At 42.9% G+C, this 21001-nt stretch overlaps 1 protein-coding gene across 1 annotated transcript in view; it reads left to right on the forward strand.

Annotated features, from left to right (window-relative positions):
• Nucleotides 1–19511: 19511 nt before the first annotated feature.
• The window catches only part of LOC141080538 (myeloperoxidase-like), a 29131-nt gene continuing 27641 nt past the window's right edge, over nucleotides 19512–21001 (forward strand). The window contains exons 1-2 of the mRNA XM_073565804.1: nucleotides 19512–19807; nucleotides 20006–20091. Coding sequence (XP_073421905.1) covers nucleotides 20016–20091 — 76 coding nt within the window. The 5' untranslated portion in view covers nucleotides 19512–19807; nucleotides 20006–20015. The remainder of the gene's footprint in view (nucleotides 19808–20005; nucleotides 20092–21001) is intronic.

Consider the following 21001-nt stretch of genomic DNA (forward strand, 5'->3'; position numbering starts at 1 on the left):
GAATGGTCTTGCTTGAAACCGGTCCCTGGTGCAAAAAAGGTTGGGGACCACTGATCTAGAGTGATCATGGGCCTCTTGGCTGCATCTCTGATCAGTCTTCTCCTTGTTTGAGATCAAAGTTTAGAGGAACGGTCGGGTCTTGGTAGATTTGTAGTGGTATGATACTCCTTCCATTTCAATATGATCACTTGCACAGTGCTCCTTAGGATGCTTAAAGTTTTGGAAATCATTTTGTACCCAAATCCGGCATTAAACTTCTTCACAACAGTACCACAGACCTGCTTGTTGTGTTCCTTGGTCTTCATGATGCTCTCTGTGCATCAATGAGACTATCACAGAGCAGGTGCATTTATACGGAGACTTGATTACACACAGGTGGATTATATTAATCATCATTAGTCATTTAGGACAACATTGGATCATTCAGAGATCTACACAATGAACTTCTGGAGTGCGTTTGCTGCACTGAAAGTAAAGGGGCCGAATAATATTGCACGCCCCACTTTTCAGTATTTGAATTTTCACAAAAATTTAAAATAACCAATAAATTTCATTCAACTTCACAATTGTGTTCCACTTGTTGATTCTTCACCAAAAATTTACATTTGGTATCTTTATGTTTGAAGCATGCTATGTGGGAAAGGGTTGAAAAGTTCCAGGGAGCCGAATACTTTCGCAATGCACTGTACATGTTTCATTTGAATTGATTATGCACCTGTTTTGTCTCTCTTTGCCCACTAAATTGATGATATGCTATGTTTAAACACCATATTGTTACATGTGTTTTACATGTCCCTATTAGGTGTTAAAACATTGTTCTTGAGTATTTATTGTTTAATCATTTATATATAATCTATGCTCTTTCTTGATAATGATAGATTTTGTATCCAAAAGACAATGCCCTGCTTCTTTTATGAATGGTTGATATTAGGACTGAAGTGGGGGATTTGCTTTATGTTATACAGTGTATTGATCTCTCCCATTTTTTATTTCCGAGCGTTCCACAACCTGAAACGCATCACGTGACTGTCAGGTGCTTCATGCTTCATAGGCATGAGCAGGATGTGATTTGTGTGTTCCATATGGTGGATACCTGGGCACCTGGAAGTAGGGAGGCTGAAATGATGTGTGCGTTCCATGTCTTGGCCCACACAGTGCATCCTGTGAGCGAGAGTTTCATCTCCGGATATTACTGCACGTGTCTTGGTGTACCTGAAATAAGGCATTGGAGCGCATGTTAGGGGTGACACTTTTTGGTATCAGGGCTGCCACTAGGAATTTCAGGGCCCCATACTGGCAAAATTTTCGAGGCCCACTTAAGACTCCGCCCAGGCTCCATCCTGCCCCATGATCCTGCACCATGTGTCTTCATCTTGCTCCATGATCCTGCACCATGTGTCTCCCATCCTGCCCCTTGTCTCCCATCCTGCCATTTGTCTCCCATCCTGCCTGTTGTCTCCCATTCTGTCCCTTGTCACCAATCCTGCCCCGAGTCTCCATTCTGCCCCATGTGTCTCCAATCTGCCGCATGTCTCCCATTCTGCCCCTTGTCTCCATTCTGCCCCTTGTCTCCATTCTGCCCTGTGTCTCCAATCCAGTCCTTGTCTCCATTCTGCCCCCATTTTCCAATCCTGCCCCCATGTCTCAATTCTGCCCCGTGTCTCCATTCTGCACCTGTGTGTCTCCAATATGCCGCTTGTCTCCATTCTGCTCGTGTGTTCCCAATCTACCGCTTGTCTCCAATCTGCCCATGTGTCTCCAATCTGCCCCTTGTCTCCATTCTGCCCCGTGTCTCCATTCTGCCCCGTGTTTCCAATCCTGCCCCCGTGTCTCCATTCTGCCCCGTGTGTCTCCAGTCTGCCCCATGTGTCTCCAATCTGCCCTTTGTCTCCATTCTGCCGTGTCTCCAATCCAGCCCTTGTCTCCATTCTGCCCCCATTTCTCCAATCCTGCCCCCATGTCTCCATTCTGCACCTGTGTGTCTCCAATATGCCGCTTGCCTCCCTTCTGCTCGTGTGCCCCCAATCTACCTCTTGTCTCCAATTTGCCCGAGTGTCTCCAATCTGCCCTTGTCTCCATTCTGCCCCGTGTCTCCATTCTGCCCCATGTTTCCAATCCTGCCCCGTGTCTCCATTCTGCCCGTGTCTCCAATCTGCCGCTTGTCTCCATTCTGCCCCGTGTGTCTCCAATCTGCCCCTTGTCTCCAATCTGCCCCTTGTCTCCCATCCTGCCCCATGTCTCCAATCTGCCCCGTTTCTCCATTCTACCCCCATGTCTCCTTTCTGCCCCTGTGTGTCTCCAATCTGCCCCTTGTATCCCATCCTGCCCCCGTGTCTACATTCTGCCCCCCTGTCTCCATTGTGCCCTATGTCTCCATTCTGCCCCTGTGTGTCTCCAATCTGCCCGTGTGTCTCCAATATGCCCCTTGTCTCCCATCCTGCCCCCATGTCTCCATTCTACCCGTGTGTCTCCATTCTGCCCTGTGTCTCCATTCTGGCCCGTGTCTCCATTCTGCCCCTTGTCTCCAATCCTGCCCTTGTCTCCACTCTGCCCTCATGTCTCCATTCTGCCCCCTGTGTCTCCAATCTGTCCCTGTGTGTCTCCAATTTGCCCCTTGTCTCGCTTTCTGCCCCGTGTCTCCATTTTGCCTCTGTGTGTCTCCATTCTGCCCCGGCAGGATGGAGACACATGGTCTATGTGTCTCCATCCTGCCGGGGAAACATATTCCTGCTTTCAGTAATAAAATTTAAAAAAAAAACTTTCTTCCTACCTGGCTGCGCTCCTGCGGTGAAGATGGTATCATACCAGAGAACACGAGCTGCATACAACCAGCTGAAGGACATGTGGTGACATCATCGTCATACGATCAGATGGCGGAGCTGATAAATGGTGAAGGCCTGTGATAATGACATCACCACAGGTTCTACAGCTCTTCCACTTCGTGTAGCTCTCTGATGTCGGCCGCTGTGGTGGCTGTGCTTATGTGTGCGCCGCAGGCCCCGCCGCAGCACACACAGCACTTGGGGCCTGATGATGCACAGCACTTGAAGCCCGATGACTAGAAGTAAAGGAACCGGGCCCCTGACCTTCGGGCCCCCTTCTGTACTGCTGCTCACCAGGCCCCATACAGCAGTAAGGGCAGCAATGCCCTGATAGGGCCCTGCCTCCAAATGTAATTGGATAGTTGCTTTTAGGATTTAATCAATCACATTATTGGAATAAGAACAGAAACAAAAAAGCATAGAGTAAAAAATGTCCCAGATAAAAAGTAACAAATTTTATTATGAAAAATATTTATACACTAAAAGATGATCAAATAATAGACATAATGACAAAGTAGACAGTTTGGAACATGGGTGTAAAGAAAAAGACCCAAAGTATTAGTGGATGGGAAGACCAGTAGAATAGCAACAATTTATGTAAAGTTCCAGTGCTCATATGGTTCATGCCTAACTAATATATTTCTCCCTAGTGATATAACCACTTGATGCCTCAGATAGACTTGTATAGAGAGTCAGCAACCGTAAGTCAACAGTGGAGAAATATATATCAAGTTTAAAGGGTGTATATCTCTTTAAGAGAGCATGATCAGTGAGGAAAATGCTATGTAACACAGGTCTTACGCATGGTCTCCACTAAGGGTCAAATGCTTTCAGCCACAACGCGCGTTTCGCGTGGGCTTCCTCAGGGGCCTGTTATTATTGGAATAAGCAAGGGAATTTTTCTGAAGATGTACTGCATGTATGTGCTAGTGAGATCATTTTATATAGAAGAATTTACCCTAACCAGCATGTCTGCAGTTGTGAAAAACTTTTTATTTTGTTTAGAGAGGAAGAGGATTTGAAGTCTAAACGTTACTCCTTAGACAGCAGTCCAGAGACTTTCACCTAGCCAAATCAGATCTCATACTTTGCACTGATGAGGGACAACACATTGAAACACCGTGTCTGCAAATTAAAATTCTGGTTTGACTTTTATCCTGAGTCATATGGCAAGGCTTGTTAATGAGTCAATAATGACTTTTAAGATTGCTGCTTCTAATAGGTGGCCCTAGAGTTTTATTCCTCTTCCTCTATGAAGAGACAATTTGCATATTTAATTTCCCAGAGGATCATGCATGCCTTATAAGTCTCCTCAGTCTGACATGCCGGACTGGACTTGTCACTCTCCGCAAGGAGAAACGTTACCCCTCAAACCATTGCTCAGAGCCTCTCACCTAGCCAAATCAGATCTCATACTTGGCACTGATGAGGGGCAACACCCAACATTGAGATTCTGGGTAGGCCTTTATCCTAAGTCATATTGCAAGGCTTGTTAAAGGGTTGATATTGACTTTTAGGATCACTGCTTGCAATAGGTGGCACTAGAATTCTAGTCCTCTTCCTCTCTGAAGAGACAATTTTCAAACTTTTCTTTGAAATTCAGGAACAAAGATCCAGTTTAGGAATCAAGTTTATTTTCTCTGTGTGTATGATTGTGACAAATTTTCTTCTTTCCTCTTGGTTGGCAAGAATCTGTGGCCTTCTTTCAGGTCAAAGATTAGCGTTGGCTTTACTTCACTAGAAAGCAATATGTTTTGTAGGGAACCCCCGTACATAGTGTATGTTCTACTGATGCTGTGATCTTGTGATTTGAACTGCAATTTGCGGTGTTTTCTGCAAATTGTCAAGTCTATTTATTTTGAGTACCGTAAGGCTGGGTTCACATTACGTTTAGGCAGTCCGTTAGACGGACTACGTTACACCGCAGCATAACGCGGTGTAACGCAGTCCGTTAATGCTGCCATTGCCCTCCATTGTCGGGCGCATTGCGACGCATGCTGTAAAGTGGCACGCATTCACGATGTGCCGTCATTCAGTGACGGAGCCTCGGACGCGGGCTGCAGCGTCTGATGCTCAGTCACCGCTAGCACAGATAAAGCATCTGCGCTAGCGGTACAGCATTAACGCAGACCGTCAACGCTATGCGTTGAACGGTCTGCACAATGTAATATGAACCCAGCCTTTGATCACAATATCCTGGATATAAGATACCAGATTGTTTTGGGAAATTTTTTAAACGATTCTCCCTAGTTTAAAATTGTTTTGGCGGTTCCTGTCCTCTAAATTAGTTATTTTGGTTTTGGGTCCTTTGGTCTCTTCCTTTAAGACTTTTTGGGATTTCTCCTTTTTTTGTTTGGGAAGTTTCAAGTATTTCAATCCTGTCCTATTGGTAGACGACTCTTGTTTGATATATTCTATGGAGACTTGTAATGTATCAAATTTTATGGATGTTTTCTTCCACTGATTTTTTGATGTTTAGCATCAGGTCTATGATTTGGAGAGGTCATTTGGCTGGGGTTTTACTTTAAAAGTTAAATCTTGTTTTGGGATTAGTCCCTGTACAGGAAAGAGAGTAGCTGATAACTTGAGCCTAGATCTTTGATTGTCCTGGCTAATTATGGAGGATGCTGAATCATCATTGAATCATGAGTCAAAGGATACTACTTCATCACAACAGTTAACACCACTTTTACGTCTGTATTTATTTTTACCTGTTCCAATGTCTTGTGACTCATCCTCGTCTGTGTTCAGAGATGTTATCTCTTCTTGTTGTAGTAGATGACTTTGTTTTGATCTTCCAGCACCTGCAAGGCTCTCAGGTCCTGCACTGGAACACTGTGATTCATCTGCTTCATCTTCTACCCATAAATCATATCCGATGTCAGATGTTGATTGCCATTTCACCTTGGGTCTCACTGATGCATACATCAAGTGTTTTGGTCTGTTTTCTGCTATAGGATTTTTTCCTTTTCTTATCAGAGTCAATGGTAGTGAGAGGCTCGACCTGTAAGAACCAGCAGGTCTTGCATAAGAGTTCCTTATAGTCCAGTCAAAATACGGTTTGACCCGGAACAAATTCCAAGAAAGCGTTTTATGATTTTTTTTATTACTATTATATGTGGGGAACAACATATTAAAAGTTTTCCAAAAATTGATCACCACAAAGGTCCTAACTATGACGTCATAAGACGATGACAGCCATCGCACTAAAAATAACGAATATTTCCCTATTTCAAAGCTGTAGCTTTAGGTTACAGAAGAGTTTGCATTTTGTATACTATATATTTTCATATAACAATTTTTATACAAAGTTTTATACTAACTACATGGACAGGCGAAGTCATAACGTCATCAATGACGTCATGACATATATATACATTTCTAGAACTTATAGAATTAATACACAGTGCAGTTTAAGACCTACTTCATCACTGAATAAGCGTGTCAGGTCAATAGTCACTATTTTCATTATCAGACACTGCTTCCTCACTCATATTGTCACAATGCCCTTCTTGACATGGTCCTCATACCCGTGAACAGGTAAGTCCGTGTCTTTTGCAAGTGCACCGAAGTGTACTACAACCACGAGAACAATTGCAGTGAATTATTTTCAGAAGTGTTTCTGGCGCGGGTGAAGTATCCATCATCACTGGAACTAGACTGTTGTTCTGCAATTCCCATCCCCATTCAGTAGTGTCCATGGCCTCACCATTGTCCATCCAAAGCATCACTTGGAGGTAACTCCGAAGGGCATGATACTTCGTTGCAGAGGAGGTCGGTGGCAGTTGTTCAAGTGTAACAAAGATTTTAACTGAACCAACTTTTTTGCAGAGAGTAGAATACCTCATTGCAGACAGATTGTCTCCAGGTTTGCCCCCGAACAATTCCACCATCGCTTTACACCCAGCGTCTTCAATCTCAGCTCTCTTTTGTTAGGTGAGGAAAAGATTTTAGCACAGCTATTTAAGACCGAGACTCCCTTCAATGCCTTGTGTAGACCAAGTTTTTTTCCGATTCCAAAAACCGCGGAAGTGGTATCGCAACCCGTGAATGCATGAAGGAACAGAAGACTGCTGCAGACATGGTTTCCCAGGAACTTCTTCATAACCTTAATGTCATATACTGTTGCAGGACTCCCTTTATCCGAGTAGAAATAAAGCTTGTTGCCATCGCTGGTTGACGCGTGATGAAGTAACAACACCAAAAGATCTGTCTCTTCGCTAATGAGACTAGTACTTTTGTTGACACTGCTGCCTTAACAATCTCCACATCTGCATCCCCCTCTGATTGTATTACGTGGCAACCTCTGTCATTCATGCGCTGTGAAACGAGATTGATATGAGACTGTTTGTTCTCCACATTTAAAAGGAAGTCCTCCTTTTTCCCGACAAATTTCGTTCCTTCAGCAATGTTCACTTTGTTACTTGTTCGTTTTTTTGCGCCGTCGCTGATGGGTAATGTCCTTAGTGTTTGGTCCTCCAATGTAACCATCAAATACTATCGTAGCCTTACCATAGTGCTTTAGTGTGAAAGATGCATAGTCTTCAGCGATTGAACAATATGTCTTTCCTTCTGACCACTTCAGTCGATGGAGAAGAGAACCTCCGTCAAGAACATAATGTTCCACTTCTGGTACATCCTTGAGTACTGCGTCATCTGAACTCTGTTCTTTTATAGCAGCCATCAGTTCTGCTTTGTTTGGTTTGCGTAAGAGATGTTTTGCCTCAAAGAGGGATGGTGGGTATGGTGAAAGTTCATTGGCCATCACCTCATCAAGGGAAAGATCAGCAGTTTGAGACACCACAAGAAACCTTTGGAACAAAAGAGCGGGGTCTATTGTTTTGTCCTTAGCAACGTCAATAGCCTCACTGGATGCCAGGGTCTTGGCTTTCATTGACCGCTTGTACTTAACTGAAAACAGTGATTGACCCTCCATTGTTGCCATTATTTCTCTGCCAATGGTGAACAGGTTATGGACATTCACATCCTTATTTGCATTGACACCGGTGATAATGTTGCGAAGAGACACTTCATCAGAGAAAGGTGAAAAGGTCTCGAGTTTATCTGCAATTTTCTCCAGGTCTTCACGATCTCTTCTCGTCCTTGACGTTCTTGCCTCCTTGTGTTGTTCACTGGTGACAAAGCTCTGGTGAGTGAAACCCTGCATTGCATCACTGTAGGAAGAGGACACTGGCACAGACAGAGTCCACAAGGCCCTCTGATGTTCAGACATTCCACTTCCTCTGGTGAGTCCTCCTGCAGTTTTTAGGGAGTGCATCAGAGCTTGCTCTATGACTAGGTCGCAACCCAGGCCTGCCCAGTACTGATCAGTCCACCTTACAACATGCAGGCCATTCATAAATCTATGGAAGACTGATGGCACATCATCTTCCAGATTGGTCATAGACTGGAGGTAAAGGTAAGCGGCCTTCACATAGTTCCCATGCCCAGCAGCTGCAAGAATGGGCAAACATTCGGCTACAGCATGAAGGTGCATCAGCCAGGATCCTGTACGATCGGCCTCGATAAGCTCCCTTGCAATTCCAACCATCTGTTGGTAATTCAGCCATAGTTTACTGGTGCGAGAGTGAGCGGATAATCTGTTTCTTTTGGTAGACAAGAGGTGGACAATTTCACTAAAGCAGGTAGAAGTGATGACCGAATTCAAGTCACTCTCCCCTGTCAGTGTCCGAGCATACAACTGCTCAAGTTTTTGCAACAGGTCTGCAAAACCGGGATGGTCGCAAAGTACTTTGTCTGCAACTTGCTGAGTAAGACACTGATCAAGGAGGAGATGGCCACGAACTGCACGCTGAACTGCCTTTCCAGTCATGATGTGTTGCACAGCATTGTCACCGTAAATTGTTCCCAAGATCTCTTTGATTCCACTCCCATCCATCAACGTTCCTATGGCACCCATAAGATTCATCAATGTGTGGAAGCTCCCGAGCATCATTACAACATCTCAAACCGGGCTGTCTTCAGGCACCTCGTGTTTGATTTCTGACGCTTTCCAGTAGAGTGGCTGATCGAATGTAACAACTGCAGCAGATCGGTGTTTATCAGCAAAGTTGCACAGATACTCAAGAGTAGAGAAGATGCATGATTTGTCTCCGGAATACATGTCAATGATGGGCAGGAAGATTACCGAAGACGACCCCGGATGATCACAGTCTTTATGTAGGATGTGCATCATTCCATTCCAGCTCGGTGCATGCTGTTTGAAGTGTAAAGACATTTCCCACAATACATCAACACAATGGTCAATGGCGTCGAGAAATGGCAAGGGCTTGAATTTTATGTTTCGGCGAGTGTGTTTTGCGAAACGGTATTCCCTTACATCAACTCTGCTTTATTCAACTATCTCCAAGTCCACAGTCTTCCATCTGAGAACAGTGCGACTGACCTTCCTTCCTGGAGTCACAGTAGCTACCATCCATGCCGTGGAAAGTCCCCTTCCCATCTAACATGATGATATTATGATCGACGTTGTCCGCAGCGAACAGCAGTGCCGTATCCAGTCTGTCTATGGTACCACCGAGTACATCCTGGCCAACAGAAGCAGCAGCGTTTTCCTCGAATCGCTGAACTTCCGAATATGATGAACAATATCCCATGGCTGAGAGACTGTCTACAAAAAATCGAGACCTGAAATGATGATGGAGCTACTACAGCTCTGGGACGTACAGCCTGAACAACTGATTGTCCAATGCTTGTGACCTTCCTGTGAATGTCCTTTCCAACGAAGAGGATTTCAAGCAAGCAAAGCAAACTCAGGGGGAGATAATCTAAGGCAAACTGACATTCCAGCGAAGAAGTCTTCGGATATTCATCGGTTGAAGATGGGATCTTAGACTTGATATCGCTCTTGATTAGTTTGGCCGCAGTCTCTATGATGGCTCTCTTCTGAGCTTCTTCATCCATTTCCTGACTACGGAAATAGTCCCTCAGGATTATTCTGGTCTTTTCACGGAACGTTACAATGTTAGGCAACCCTTCACACTCTGCTATGAACAGCGAATCGCCATACCTCTCCTCCAGCCTATACCTCAGCCATTTATTACTATAGGCAGCACTGTCTCCTTCTACAAGATACTCCATCATTTTCTTTGCAAGATCTGTGACAGTCAGTTGCTCTTCAACGTTGTCCTCAAGAAATGCACACATTCTCAAGAACGCTTGCTCTTGGTCCATGTTCATCGGCCTCCCTACCTTCCGCGGTTTCTTTGTAGTAGATCCACCACAACGCATAGGAATTCCGTAATTTGTCCGAAAGTTAATGTCACATGAACGATGATACAGACAGTCTGCAGCATGTAAGTCCTTCCCAAAGTACGCGATTCTCCCTTGAATGGTGATTGCCCAGTCATCATTACGCTGTTTGCAATGTGACAAGATGGACCTTACAAATCCATCCGTTTTAACAAAGCTATAGTCATCGAAATCACTACTAGATCTTGTCTTCACCACTTCATGTCCACAGAACAAACACTGCGTCGTGCTATCATAGGATCCAGTAGACACCCGTGTACCTCTCTTGGCAGGTAAACGATGAACGGAAGTAGCTTTCTTATGCAAGTCTATTTGCTTCTTGTTTATGTAGTTCATACGACATCTCTTGTGCACCACTGCTCCAGCAGCTACCACAGTGCTAACGCCCCTCTCAATACTGGCTTTATTGATCCCTTCAGCTCCCTTCGCACCAATCACCACTCTTTCTCCGTCATCTTCTACTTCATGGCTGCATAAGGGGCAAGTTTCTTGACTTTCCATCATTCTCAGCTCTGTAAAAGAAGATAAATAAATCGTTAAATAATAAATATAATAATAGTAGTAATTGTAAAAGAAATATGATAGACACTGAAAGGCGAGTCACATTTAACATTTTACAGCTTTGGCGGCCATATTCTTTGACGTCACATTTGGACCCTTTGTGGTAACCCTATCTTGGTAAACTTTTAGAATGTTTTTCCCTACATGTAATACTACAAAAAAAAAACCAATATAACGCTTTCTTGGAATTTGTTCAGGGTAAAGGATTTTTTTTCGTATTTTGACTGAACTATTATGTCTCTCCTCCACATCAGCTATTTCTTTATTTCTTCTGTTAGTGATGGCCTTTATATGGATGGTGGGTTTCTAAGGGCCAGGCAGCCTTTATGTGGCTGCAGACTTGAGTTCTGGCTTAGGATGTCTGCTTCCTATAGTACACTTATCACAGTCTGGATCTTTGCCTTGGTGTAAAGGCCCTTTTACATTTAGCGATGCACCAGCGATCCGACCAGCGATACGACCCGGTCAGGATCGCTGGTGCATCGCTAAATGATCGCTAGTGGGCTTTCACACAGAAAGATCTCACAGCGATGCAGCAGCGATGCAGCGCACGATACTCACCTTTCACACACAGCGATCCTGGCGTCCTCCCGCCCGCGTCCAGCGTCGCTCGTCGTCACAGCAGGAAGCCCCAGCAGGAAGCTGACGACGAGAAATGGAGCCGCCCAATCTCGCGCGATCAGCGATGGACAGTGGGGGAGCCAGTCGGAGGTAAGTATCACACATAGCGATATCGCTAGCAATATCGCTTTAACGTCACAAAACCAGTGACGTTTTAGCGATATTGCTAGCGATATCGCTTAGTCTAAAACCCCCTTTAGTGTAACAAGGGTGACAAGTGGTGGTAGTTGCAGGCGAGTCTACTACAGCAGAATCAATCCACACCCCAGCCTCTTGCACATAAAACACAGACAGGACAGATGCAGCCCCAGGCGGTTTACCTTGTTTTCACAGTCACTACAGTCCAGGCAATCAGGATCCAGGAACACAGTTGTAATCCAACAGGGAAACAGTTTATTGTGAAATTAATGAAGTAGAAAAAACAGTTACAGTAAATCAGATTAACTTCCTGCTCTTTCCCTAATGCTCTTCAATACCATATCAGCAGCAGTAGAAGTGGAGTTGCTTCAGTGGCCGGTATCTGGACGTTTATAGTCCCTTTGGCGGAGCACTCACAAAGTCCTGTTGCCCTCTTCACTGCCATGGGTCCGGGGCAGCACTCCTCTCCCCTCCAGGGGAGCCTTTGGCTTCTGACACAGCTGAGCACCTCCTGGGGCAAAGGTGCCTGGGCGACTGACTGGAAGCAGGAGCTTCTTGCCACCTTTTCTGGCTGCTAGAACCAGCCCACATGTTAAACCCTTCCTGTCCCTGCCTCTAGCATGTACAGGGCAACACAATACAGTTAAACAGTGATACATTACAGACTAAAAGAGACAGTTGTGTTTATTATTGTCAGCAAACTTTAGTGGACGTGGTAGACCGATGAGTGACTTGCTGTCGGAATACTATAATACTGTGTCATGTACATATATCTTTGTAGTTCAAGCAGACAATCTGTTGTTAAAAATTTAAATCTGACCCCACAGTTGTGGTTCTCTTCTTCATGATCTATAGCCTAAAAGATAAAAGTAGAAGGACAGATCATACGTATTAGTGAAGGCCAACTTGATGTACAGAAATAACTGTGATTCTCTGTTAATTGACAGTGATGGATATACAGCTGCAGAAATAAGTATTGAACATTTCACCAATTTTAAAAGTAAATATATTTCTAAAGGTGCTATTAACTTGAAATTCTCATCAGATGTCGGTAACAACCCATCTAATCCACCCAAGCAAAGAAATCAAGCCATAGATGTCCAAAAATTAAGTTAGATGTAATAATGAGAAATGACACAGGAAAAAGTATCGAACACATGAAGAGAGGTGCAAAAAGTCATAGAAATTCCTGACACCAGCTGAAATCTATCAGTAATTAGAAAGCAATCTTGCACTTAATGAAAAATAACATCAGCTGGTTCAATTTATGACCTATAAAAAGCTGTCTCATTAAAAAGGTGCCACACAATAAACATCTCATTATGGATAAAACCAGTGAGCTGTCTCAAGACCTTCCCAAGCTTATTGTTGCAAAACATACTGATGGGATTGGTTACAGAAGAATTTCTTACTGAAGGTTCCAGTGAGCACTATTGGGGCAATAATAATGAAGTGTAAAGAACGATATCTCACCTCATACATGTATTTGTGTTTTTGATTATATTATCCAGATGGTCTTGAAGGCAGTGAGGTCTGAACCTACCTATTTTTCCCTTTTTTACTTTTGAATGGTTATGCATTGGGATTGGACTATTGGATAATGGAGGCTTAAAGTCAATTCATCCTTTTTGACTTATGACCACCCTGCTAATCCTTTGACCTTGTCAAACTAACAGACATACACTGAGACTGGGCAATGGGACATTAGTTACCTGTGAGGCTATACGACTTTGTTTCCCTATGGTATATGGGTGGCCTTGTACATGACTTCAAAGGGCGAAATATTAGGACTGGTAAATGCATCAATACGTCATTGGTTGTTTGCAATAAGTGTTATGAGTTCATTTTCCCCTACACCATTGAGGTCTGATGAACTCTCTCTTCTGGTGAAGGAAGGTAGTGAGGCTGATTACCAAGCACCTGAGCTGGGAGAGGATGACTGGGCGATGGGGATCTCTGACTGGATATAAGGCAGCCGACACCCTTCTGCCTCGCTGGTGATTTCTCTGTGGAATTCTAGGAGACCAGTCTGATTCCTGCTCCTCAAAAGCTAAGTTTTCTGCTTTGCCTTTTTGCATTTGTGTTTTGGTTTTAGTTTGCCTTGCTTTTCTGGATTCTGCCATTCCCTGCTGGGGTGAGCTGAATTCCTTTTTGTCGGTTTGCTCTGTCTTCAGAAAATACCTGAGTACTGACATAGTCTTTTTGAAGACTAGCGTCTTCAGGGCCTTTTTCCCTGTCAGTCTGTTGGCTCTTATTTTGATAGGGTTTTTCGCGGATTGCAGACAGCAGCCTTCCTATCCTGTCCTATCTAGTTAGCTTGGGCCCCATCATTTGCTCAGTCTATCTTTCTATCTGTGTTAGTGTTTTTTCTTCTTGCTTCACCGTCATTATATGTTGGGGGCTGCCTATTGCTTTGGGGTCTGCTCTGGGGCAGTTTAGATTTCCCTTTCTGTCTTTAGGCTAGGCAGTTCTCTGGCTGTGATCGAGGGGTCTAGGGCATCGTAGGAACCCCCCACGGCTATTGCTAGTTGTTGTTGATAGGTTCAGGGGTCTGCAATCCGATAGCTGCCAACTTCTCTGGTTTTCTGGACTTAGTTAGCATTTCTGTTTTTGCCTCCTACGGTGACTCATTCATAACAAATAAGCTTCCTTCTACCCTCAATTTATACACTTGACCCTATCTATGTCTGTATTCTGCATGTGATGGGAATATTGGTACTGGTTTTGTACATTGATAACCAGCTACTTTATTATTGATCTTTTATTATTAGCACCTTGCTCTTTGCTTACATTTTTAGTGATCTATTAAAAGTTATATGTTATTGACTCAATTTTTGGCTATACCTGGTACTTTGTTACCAATTGGGTCACTAATCTTATTGTCCTAAGCTTATTTGAGTAAAATGAAAACCAAAAAAACAAGATCAGGAGTTTTTTTCAAGAACTTAGAAATGCTGAAATTAATTTGGTAGAAAGTCCTTCATTCTCCTCTTAAAACCAGTTAAAAGAACACTTGCTAATCAAACACTTTTACAAAAAAATGGAAAGGAAAAAGGACCTTTCAAAAAGTAGCCTTTTTTTGAAGAAAAGGAAAGAGTGGGGCATTTACTTTTGCTTATTAAATCTGCCCAAAGGTATCCCTCTCATATTTATAGTCAATACTCAGATAATAGTGTCCACCCAGACCAGACAGGTTTCATGGCTAATAAATCCACTGCAATTAACATCCATCCCTTATTCCTAAATATGCAACTTTCAGCTGACAATAAGGGACAAAGTGCAGTGTTATCTTTAAACATTACCAAAGCGTTCAACAGTGTAGAATGAAGGTTCTTATGGTCGGATTTTCAAAAAATGGGGTTTGGGGCCTATTTTTATATCCTGGTACAAATGTTATAGTCTTTTCCTACAGATAAAATTAAAGCAAACGGTGCATTATCTCAGAGCTTTAAGCTGCACAGAGGTACAAGGCAGGGGTGCCCTCTGTCACCGCAAATATTCGTCATTGAACCTTAGGCAGCAGTGAGAAGAAATTCTACAAAAGTAGTGGAGTTTAGACATGGGCGGATAGAAGAGAAAATCGTATTATATGCAGATTATATCTTACCTTTCTTTGGGGACTGTGATAGCTCACTGTTTAATGTTATGGACATTCTTAAAAACTTTGGTCATCTGTAGGGTCTTAACATCAACTGGGAAAAAATAGTGCTATGTCCACTAGATTGCCTGGTTGCTCATTCCAAAATACATCAAACGCAGGTGAAGGTGGTTTCTCAATTCCAATATTTGGGAATTATAATTTCACCCTCTCTTATAGATTATGGAAAAAATAGTTTACTCCCCATAATGGAAAAAATGAAATAGCGGCACGGTGCAAATTGCAACTATCAATGATAGGAAGAATTAATTTTATTAAAATAGTACTGATGCCTCAGATTTTGTACATACGTCACAATGCACCTGTCTGGTTACCCTGAATCAATCTCACAAGATAAACATACTTTTTTATACCTATTTTGGCGCAAAGGACTCTCCAGAATTAGGTTAGAGACGCTACAGAGACCCAAGGATGAATGAGGCCTTGCGTTACCCAATACGTGGTTATATTTTTTGTGGATGGCTACTATTAATTGGTGTGTACAAGTACAAACTTTCTGTTTGTAAGTGACAGTCTTTTGTTGTATATTATGTAGCGGCCCACTGCCAGCACTTATGAGAGGGGAAAGAGGCGTTACCAAAAGACACATAAGCAACATTATTCAAAATGTGGTAGGTGGGAGACCTCTGGAGAGCAGTCTGGAAATTTTAAAGGCCTACCAGAATTCCCTATGTTGGGCCTTATTAGTAAAGTTTGGTCTGAGGTTAAACTTATTATCATAGAATCATAGAATTGTAGCGTTGGAAGGGACCTCCTGGGCCATCTGGTCCAACCCCTGCTCAAAGCAGTATTCGCTAAATCATCCCAGACAGATGTCTGTCCAGCCTCTGTTTGAAGACTTCTATTGAAGGAGAACTCACCACCTCTCGTGGCAGCCTGTTCCACTCATTGATCACTCTAACTGTCAAAAAGTTTTTTTCTAATATCTAATCTGTGTCTCCTCCCATTCAGTGTCATCCCATTGCTTCTAGTCTTTCCTTGTGCAAATGAGAATAAAGATGATCCTTCTACAATGTGACAGCCCTTGAGATATTTGTAGACAGCTATTAAGTCTCCTCTCAGTCTTCTCTTCTTCAAGCTAAACATTCCCAAATCCTGCAACCTTTCCTCATAAGACAGGGTTTGCAGACCGGTCACCATTCTGGTCGCTCTTTTCTGTACTTGCTACAGTTTGTTGATGTCTTTTTTAAAATGTGGCGCCCAAAACTGGACACAGTATTCCAGATGAGGTCTGACCAAAGAGGAGTAGAGGGCAATAATGACATCACATGATCTAGACTGTATGCTTCAGTTAATACATCGTAGAATTGCATTTGCCTTTTTTGCTGTTGCATCACACTATTGACTCATATTCAGTCTGTGATCTATTAGTATACCCAAGTCTTTTCACATGTGCTGTTGCTTAGCCCTATTCCTCCCATTCTGTATATGCTTTTTTCATTTTTATTGCCCAGATGTAGTACTTTGCATTTCTCCCTGTTAAAAACCATTCTGTTAGTTGCTGCTCACTGCTCCAGTTTATTTATATCTTTTTGAATCCTCTCTCTCTCTTCTCTAGTATTAGCTATCCCTCCTAGCTTTATTAGATAAATAGAATTCTTTACGATCTATTCACCCATATGGAATAATTAATATCTCTCAGAATTTGCTAAATTATCTGAATTTGGAAATTGGAGGTCCATGGGAATTTTGGGTTAACCAGTTAATCAGTAATGATGTATTCAAAACCTTTGAGCATTTACAGGAGGAATTTAATCTGCCTGAAAGTAGTTTATTTCAATACTTCCAATTTAAACATGCATTTAAAGCGCAATGCAAGTCACATAATTTTGTAGTTCAGAAATATATTACTTTATAAACTATATGCTCAACAGGGGTTACTAAGGGAGTAATTTCCTGCATATTTGATGGCTTGCTATTTATTTTTCTGAAAAAAATAATTCCTTTGCTGGTTAAACAAAAGTGGGAATTAGAGTTGGGGGTCATTTCTGAGGACAAGTGGTCCTCTATCTTAGAAAATGTTCCCAGTCTCTCACTAAGTGAGCCTGGTAGACTTTCACAGTTGTGTGTCATACATAGAGCATACAGATTGCCAACAGTGTTATAAAATGGGCATCTAACGGCCCACGCAGTTCTGGGGAGGAAGCAGGAATATTTCATGTTATTATTATTATTTATTTATATAGCACCCTTGATTCCATGGTGCTGTACATAAGAAGGGGTTGCATACAAATTACAGATATCACTTACAGTAAGCAAACTTACAATGACAGACTGATACAGAGGGGAGAGGACCCTGCCCTTTCGGGCTTACATGCTACAGGATGGTGGGGAAGGAGACAGTAGGTTGGGGGGTTGCAGCAGTTCCTGTGTTGGTTGAGGTGATATCTCCTGTAGTGGTGAGGAGGTAGTGGGGTCATTGCAGGCTGTAGGCTTTCTTGAAGAGGTGGGTTTTCAGGTTCCGTCTGAAGGATCCGAATGTGCTTGATAGTCGGACATGTTGGGGCAAAGAATTCCAGAGGATGGGGGCTATTCGGGAGAAGTCTTGGAGGCAGTTGGGTGAGGACAGAATAAGTGTGGAGGAGAGAAGGAGGTCTTGGGAGGATCGGAGATTACGTGAGGGAAGGTATTGGGAGATTAGTTCAGAGACATATGGGGGAGACAGGTTATAGATGGCCTTGTAGGTCAGTATTAGTAATTTGAACTGGATACGCTGAGGGAATGGAAGCCAGTGAAGAGATTTGCAGAGGGGAGAAGCGGAAGAGTAGCGAGGAGAGAGATGAATTAGTCAGGCAGCAGAGTTAAGGATGGACTGGAGAGGTGCGAGGGTGTTAGCAGGGAGACCACAGAAAAGGATGTTGCAGTAGTCAAGGTGGGAGATGATGAGAGCGTGCACAAGCATTTTAGTAGATTGAGGGTTGAGGAAAGGATGGATTCTGAAAATATTTTTGAGCTGGAGGCAACAGGAGGTAGAAAGAGCTTGGATGTGTGGTTTGAAGGACAGGGCAGAGTCAAGGGTTACTCCGAGGCAGCGGACTTCTGGTACTGGGGAAAGCGTGATGTCATTAATTGTGATAGATAGGTCAGGTAAGGAAGATCTGTGAGATGGAGGAAAGATGATGAGTTCGATTTGTCCATATTGAGCTTGAGGAAGCGAGAGGAGAAGAAGAAGGATATGGCTGATAGACACTCCGGGATTCTGGACAGCAGACAGGTGACCTCTGGGCCAAAGAGGTAGATCTGAGTGTCGTCAGCATAAAGGTGGTACTCGAATCCATGGGACTTTATGAGTTGACCCAGGCCAAGGGTATAAATTGAGAAGAGTAGGGGTCCTAGAACAGAGCCTTGGGGGACTCCAACAGAGAGAGGGTGGGATGAGAAGGTAGTGTGGGAGTGGGAGATGCTGAATGTGCAGTTTGAGAGGTATGAGGAGATCCAGGATAGGGCGATTTCTTTGATGCCAAAGGAGGAGAGGATCTGTAGTAGGAGACAGTGGTCAACTGTGTTGAAGGACAGGTCTAGAAGCAGGAGTATAGAGTATTGTCCGTTTGCTTTGGCTGTATGTAGGTCATAAGTAATTTTGGTCAGGGCTGTCTCAGTGGAGTGATGGGGGCGGAAACCAGATTGTATGTTATGGTCTTGCCTGAAATTGTATACACTTTGGAATGTGATTCTTAACCTTATAGAATTGGCTTATGAATGTACAGTGTCTAAAGACCCCTAATTTGTATTCTGGGATACGTTGATGAGCTGCGTGTGGAAGAGGTGGGGAAAATTACTATTGCACGCCTGCTGTTCGCTGCCAGGCAACTAATTGCTAAAAACTGGATCTCAGAGAGACCTCCATCCTTCAGGTAATACATCAAACATGTAAAATCTCTTATCTTGGTTGAAAAAGGCATATATTCCAAAAGGAAAAGAAGTGCATATTTTGGCAATCTTTGGTCTCCTTGGAAGGGTCGTAATTAATTATTGTTACTTAATGTTGTGCTAAAGAGCCTTAAAAGATACTCTATATGTCTGGACTGCCTTGACAAAGTGTCAAAAGACATGATGTAGGAGTTTTGGACTTTATATTCCTTTGTGTACTGTAATTTGGGTTCTAGTCGAGTACGACTGGTGTTTGAAAGGGTGGGTTGGTTGTTGGGGGAGAGGGAAAAGTTGGGGTTCAAATTTTCTGATTTGAATATCTTGTTTTTTCTTTCTGTAAAATGTTTAAAAACCAATAAAAATTGACCCGAATTAAAAAAACTATATATATTTATTGATGACCTATCCACAGCATAGGTCATCAGTATCAGATCGGTGGGGGTTAGACACATCGCACCACTGCTACCTGCTATTATCTGTTATTTCCAGTTACTGTGGATCAGTTGCTATCCCAATAAACAGAGGCTGATCTGCAGTTCTCTGCAGCACTCTTCAGTTTTGAACATTTCTCTGCTGAGGTCTATCAAAACTAACCTATTTCCCAAGTGTTGTTGATTTGCAAGTTCAGCAATCCAGCAGCAATGGTGGAGTCTTTTCTTCCAGTGTGTTAATTCAGAAAATTATGCAATTAGCTGTACAGATCTTTATCTTTATGTGAATTTCCTAAGTGACTTTCTCTTGTTTTTGCAATTGTGTTAGTGCAACTTCTAAACATGACTTCCTCATGACCCCCTTCAGGCTCTCCTTGTAGCTGGTCTTTATAAAGGCTTCTCACTCTAAGGAACTTGCATCCAAAAGAAAGAAGGTGAGACATCTTGTGTTACAGGACTTCTTATCTTACTGTAAGCATCAGCAAACCTTGTAGCTTCATAGCAGGAAAAGCTGCTTGCTTCTTGTGTTACAGCTGAATTTTACCAGACTTCAAGATATAACCGTGGTATTATGCACTGTGTGTTGGCTATTTTGTTTCAGTAATTTTATGAAAATCAAACTTTCATTCTAGGAGTAAGAACATGCCTTCCTTGCAGAGACTTAGCTGTCTCCTTCTGGTGTTTGGATCGTTGCACATGGTTACACCTTCTTTTTACGGTAACTAACCCATTTTTTAAATGCTTAATATCTATTGACCGGCCAACATCAGTCTTTGCAATCGTCTGCAGAAAGTTACGCTTCTTGTTTTTGTATGATTCATTTGCCACATTTAAGTATCCGCTTATGTTGTGCAAAGTTCAGCAACACACAGATGATGGATAGAGATAAAAGAAAGAAAAGCCAAAATTGGAGCAGCACTGTGTGGAGAATATGTAGTGTAGGCCCAAATCCAGGATGTTGGTCTTAAATCCTCCATAAGAAAGCAGCAGCACTGCCCACATACTGCAACGCTTCCATAGAACTTGGGCTTCAAAAGAGTCTGTATTTTAAGCAATTTAATCATCTTCTCTATGTCAGAAGATTTTAAGTGACAGCTGTAGGACAGGAAGGCATTCAGATTATTGTATTTCCCTGGACTGTACGTGTAGGTCTATTAAAATCAGTTATCCGAAAGGTCTCGGCATAGACCTAGCCTAAATGTGAAGGCAACGCATCTACATTATAAATAAGTGCTGTTTATCTAATGTATTGGTGTCTACACTCGGATATCACAAGAGCTAATTGTACCCTTTGTGCTAGTGCACATGAGCGATTTTACACACAGATCTCATGCCCACATGGAAATAATCGCAGCATGCAATAGTCTGCACTAAATAATATGCACTTCTGCACCTGTCCGCCATGTGGATGAGCATCCGGAGCCAGTGATATCCACAATTTACAAACATGACTGCTCCAATATGTTCATCTGAATATGGCCTATCTATCTATCTATCTATCTATCTGTTGTGAATTCTCATTCTGGCCTCACTCTGGTTATTACTGAAGGTAGTGGAGCTGGTCAGATTGACAGAGGGGTTGCGAGTTCTCTTTCTGGGCTCCCTCTAGTGGTTACTGGAGGTAGTGG

Source organism: Dendrobates tinctorius, unplaced genomic scaffold, assembly GCF_039654945.1.
Source record: "Dendrobates tinctorius isolate UK_male_01 unplaced genomic scaffold, ASM3965494v1 ptg000016l, whole genome shotgun sequence".
Classification (NCBI taxonomy): domain Eukaryota; kingdom Metazoa; phylum Chordata; class Amphibia; order Anura; family Dendrobatidae; genus Dendrobates; species Dendrobates tinctorius.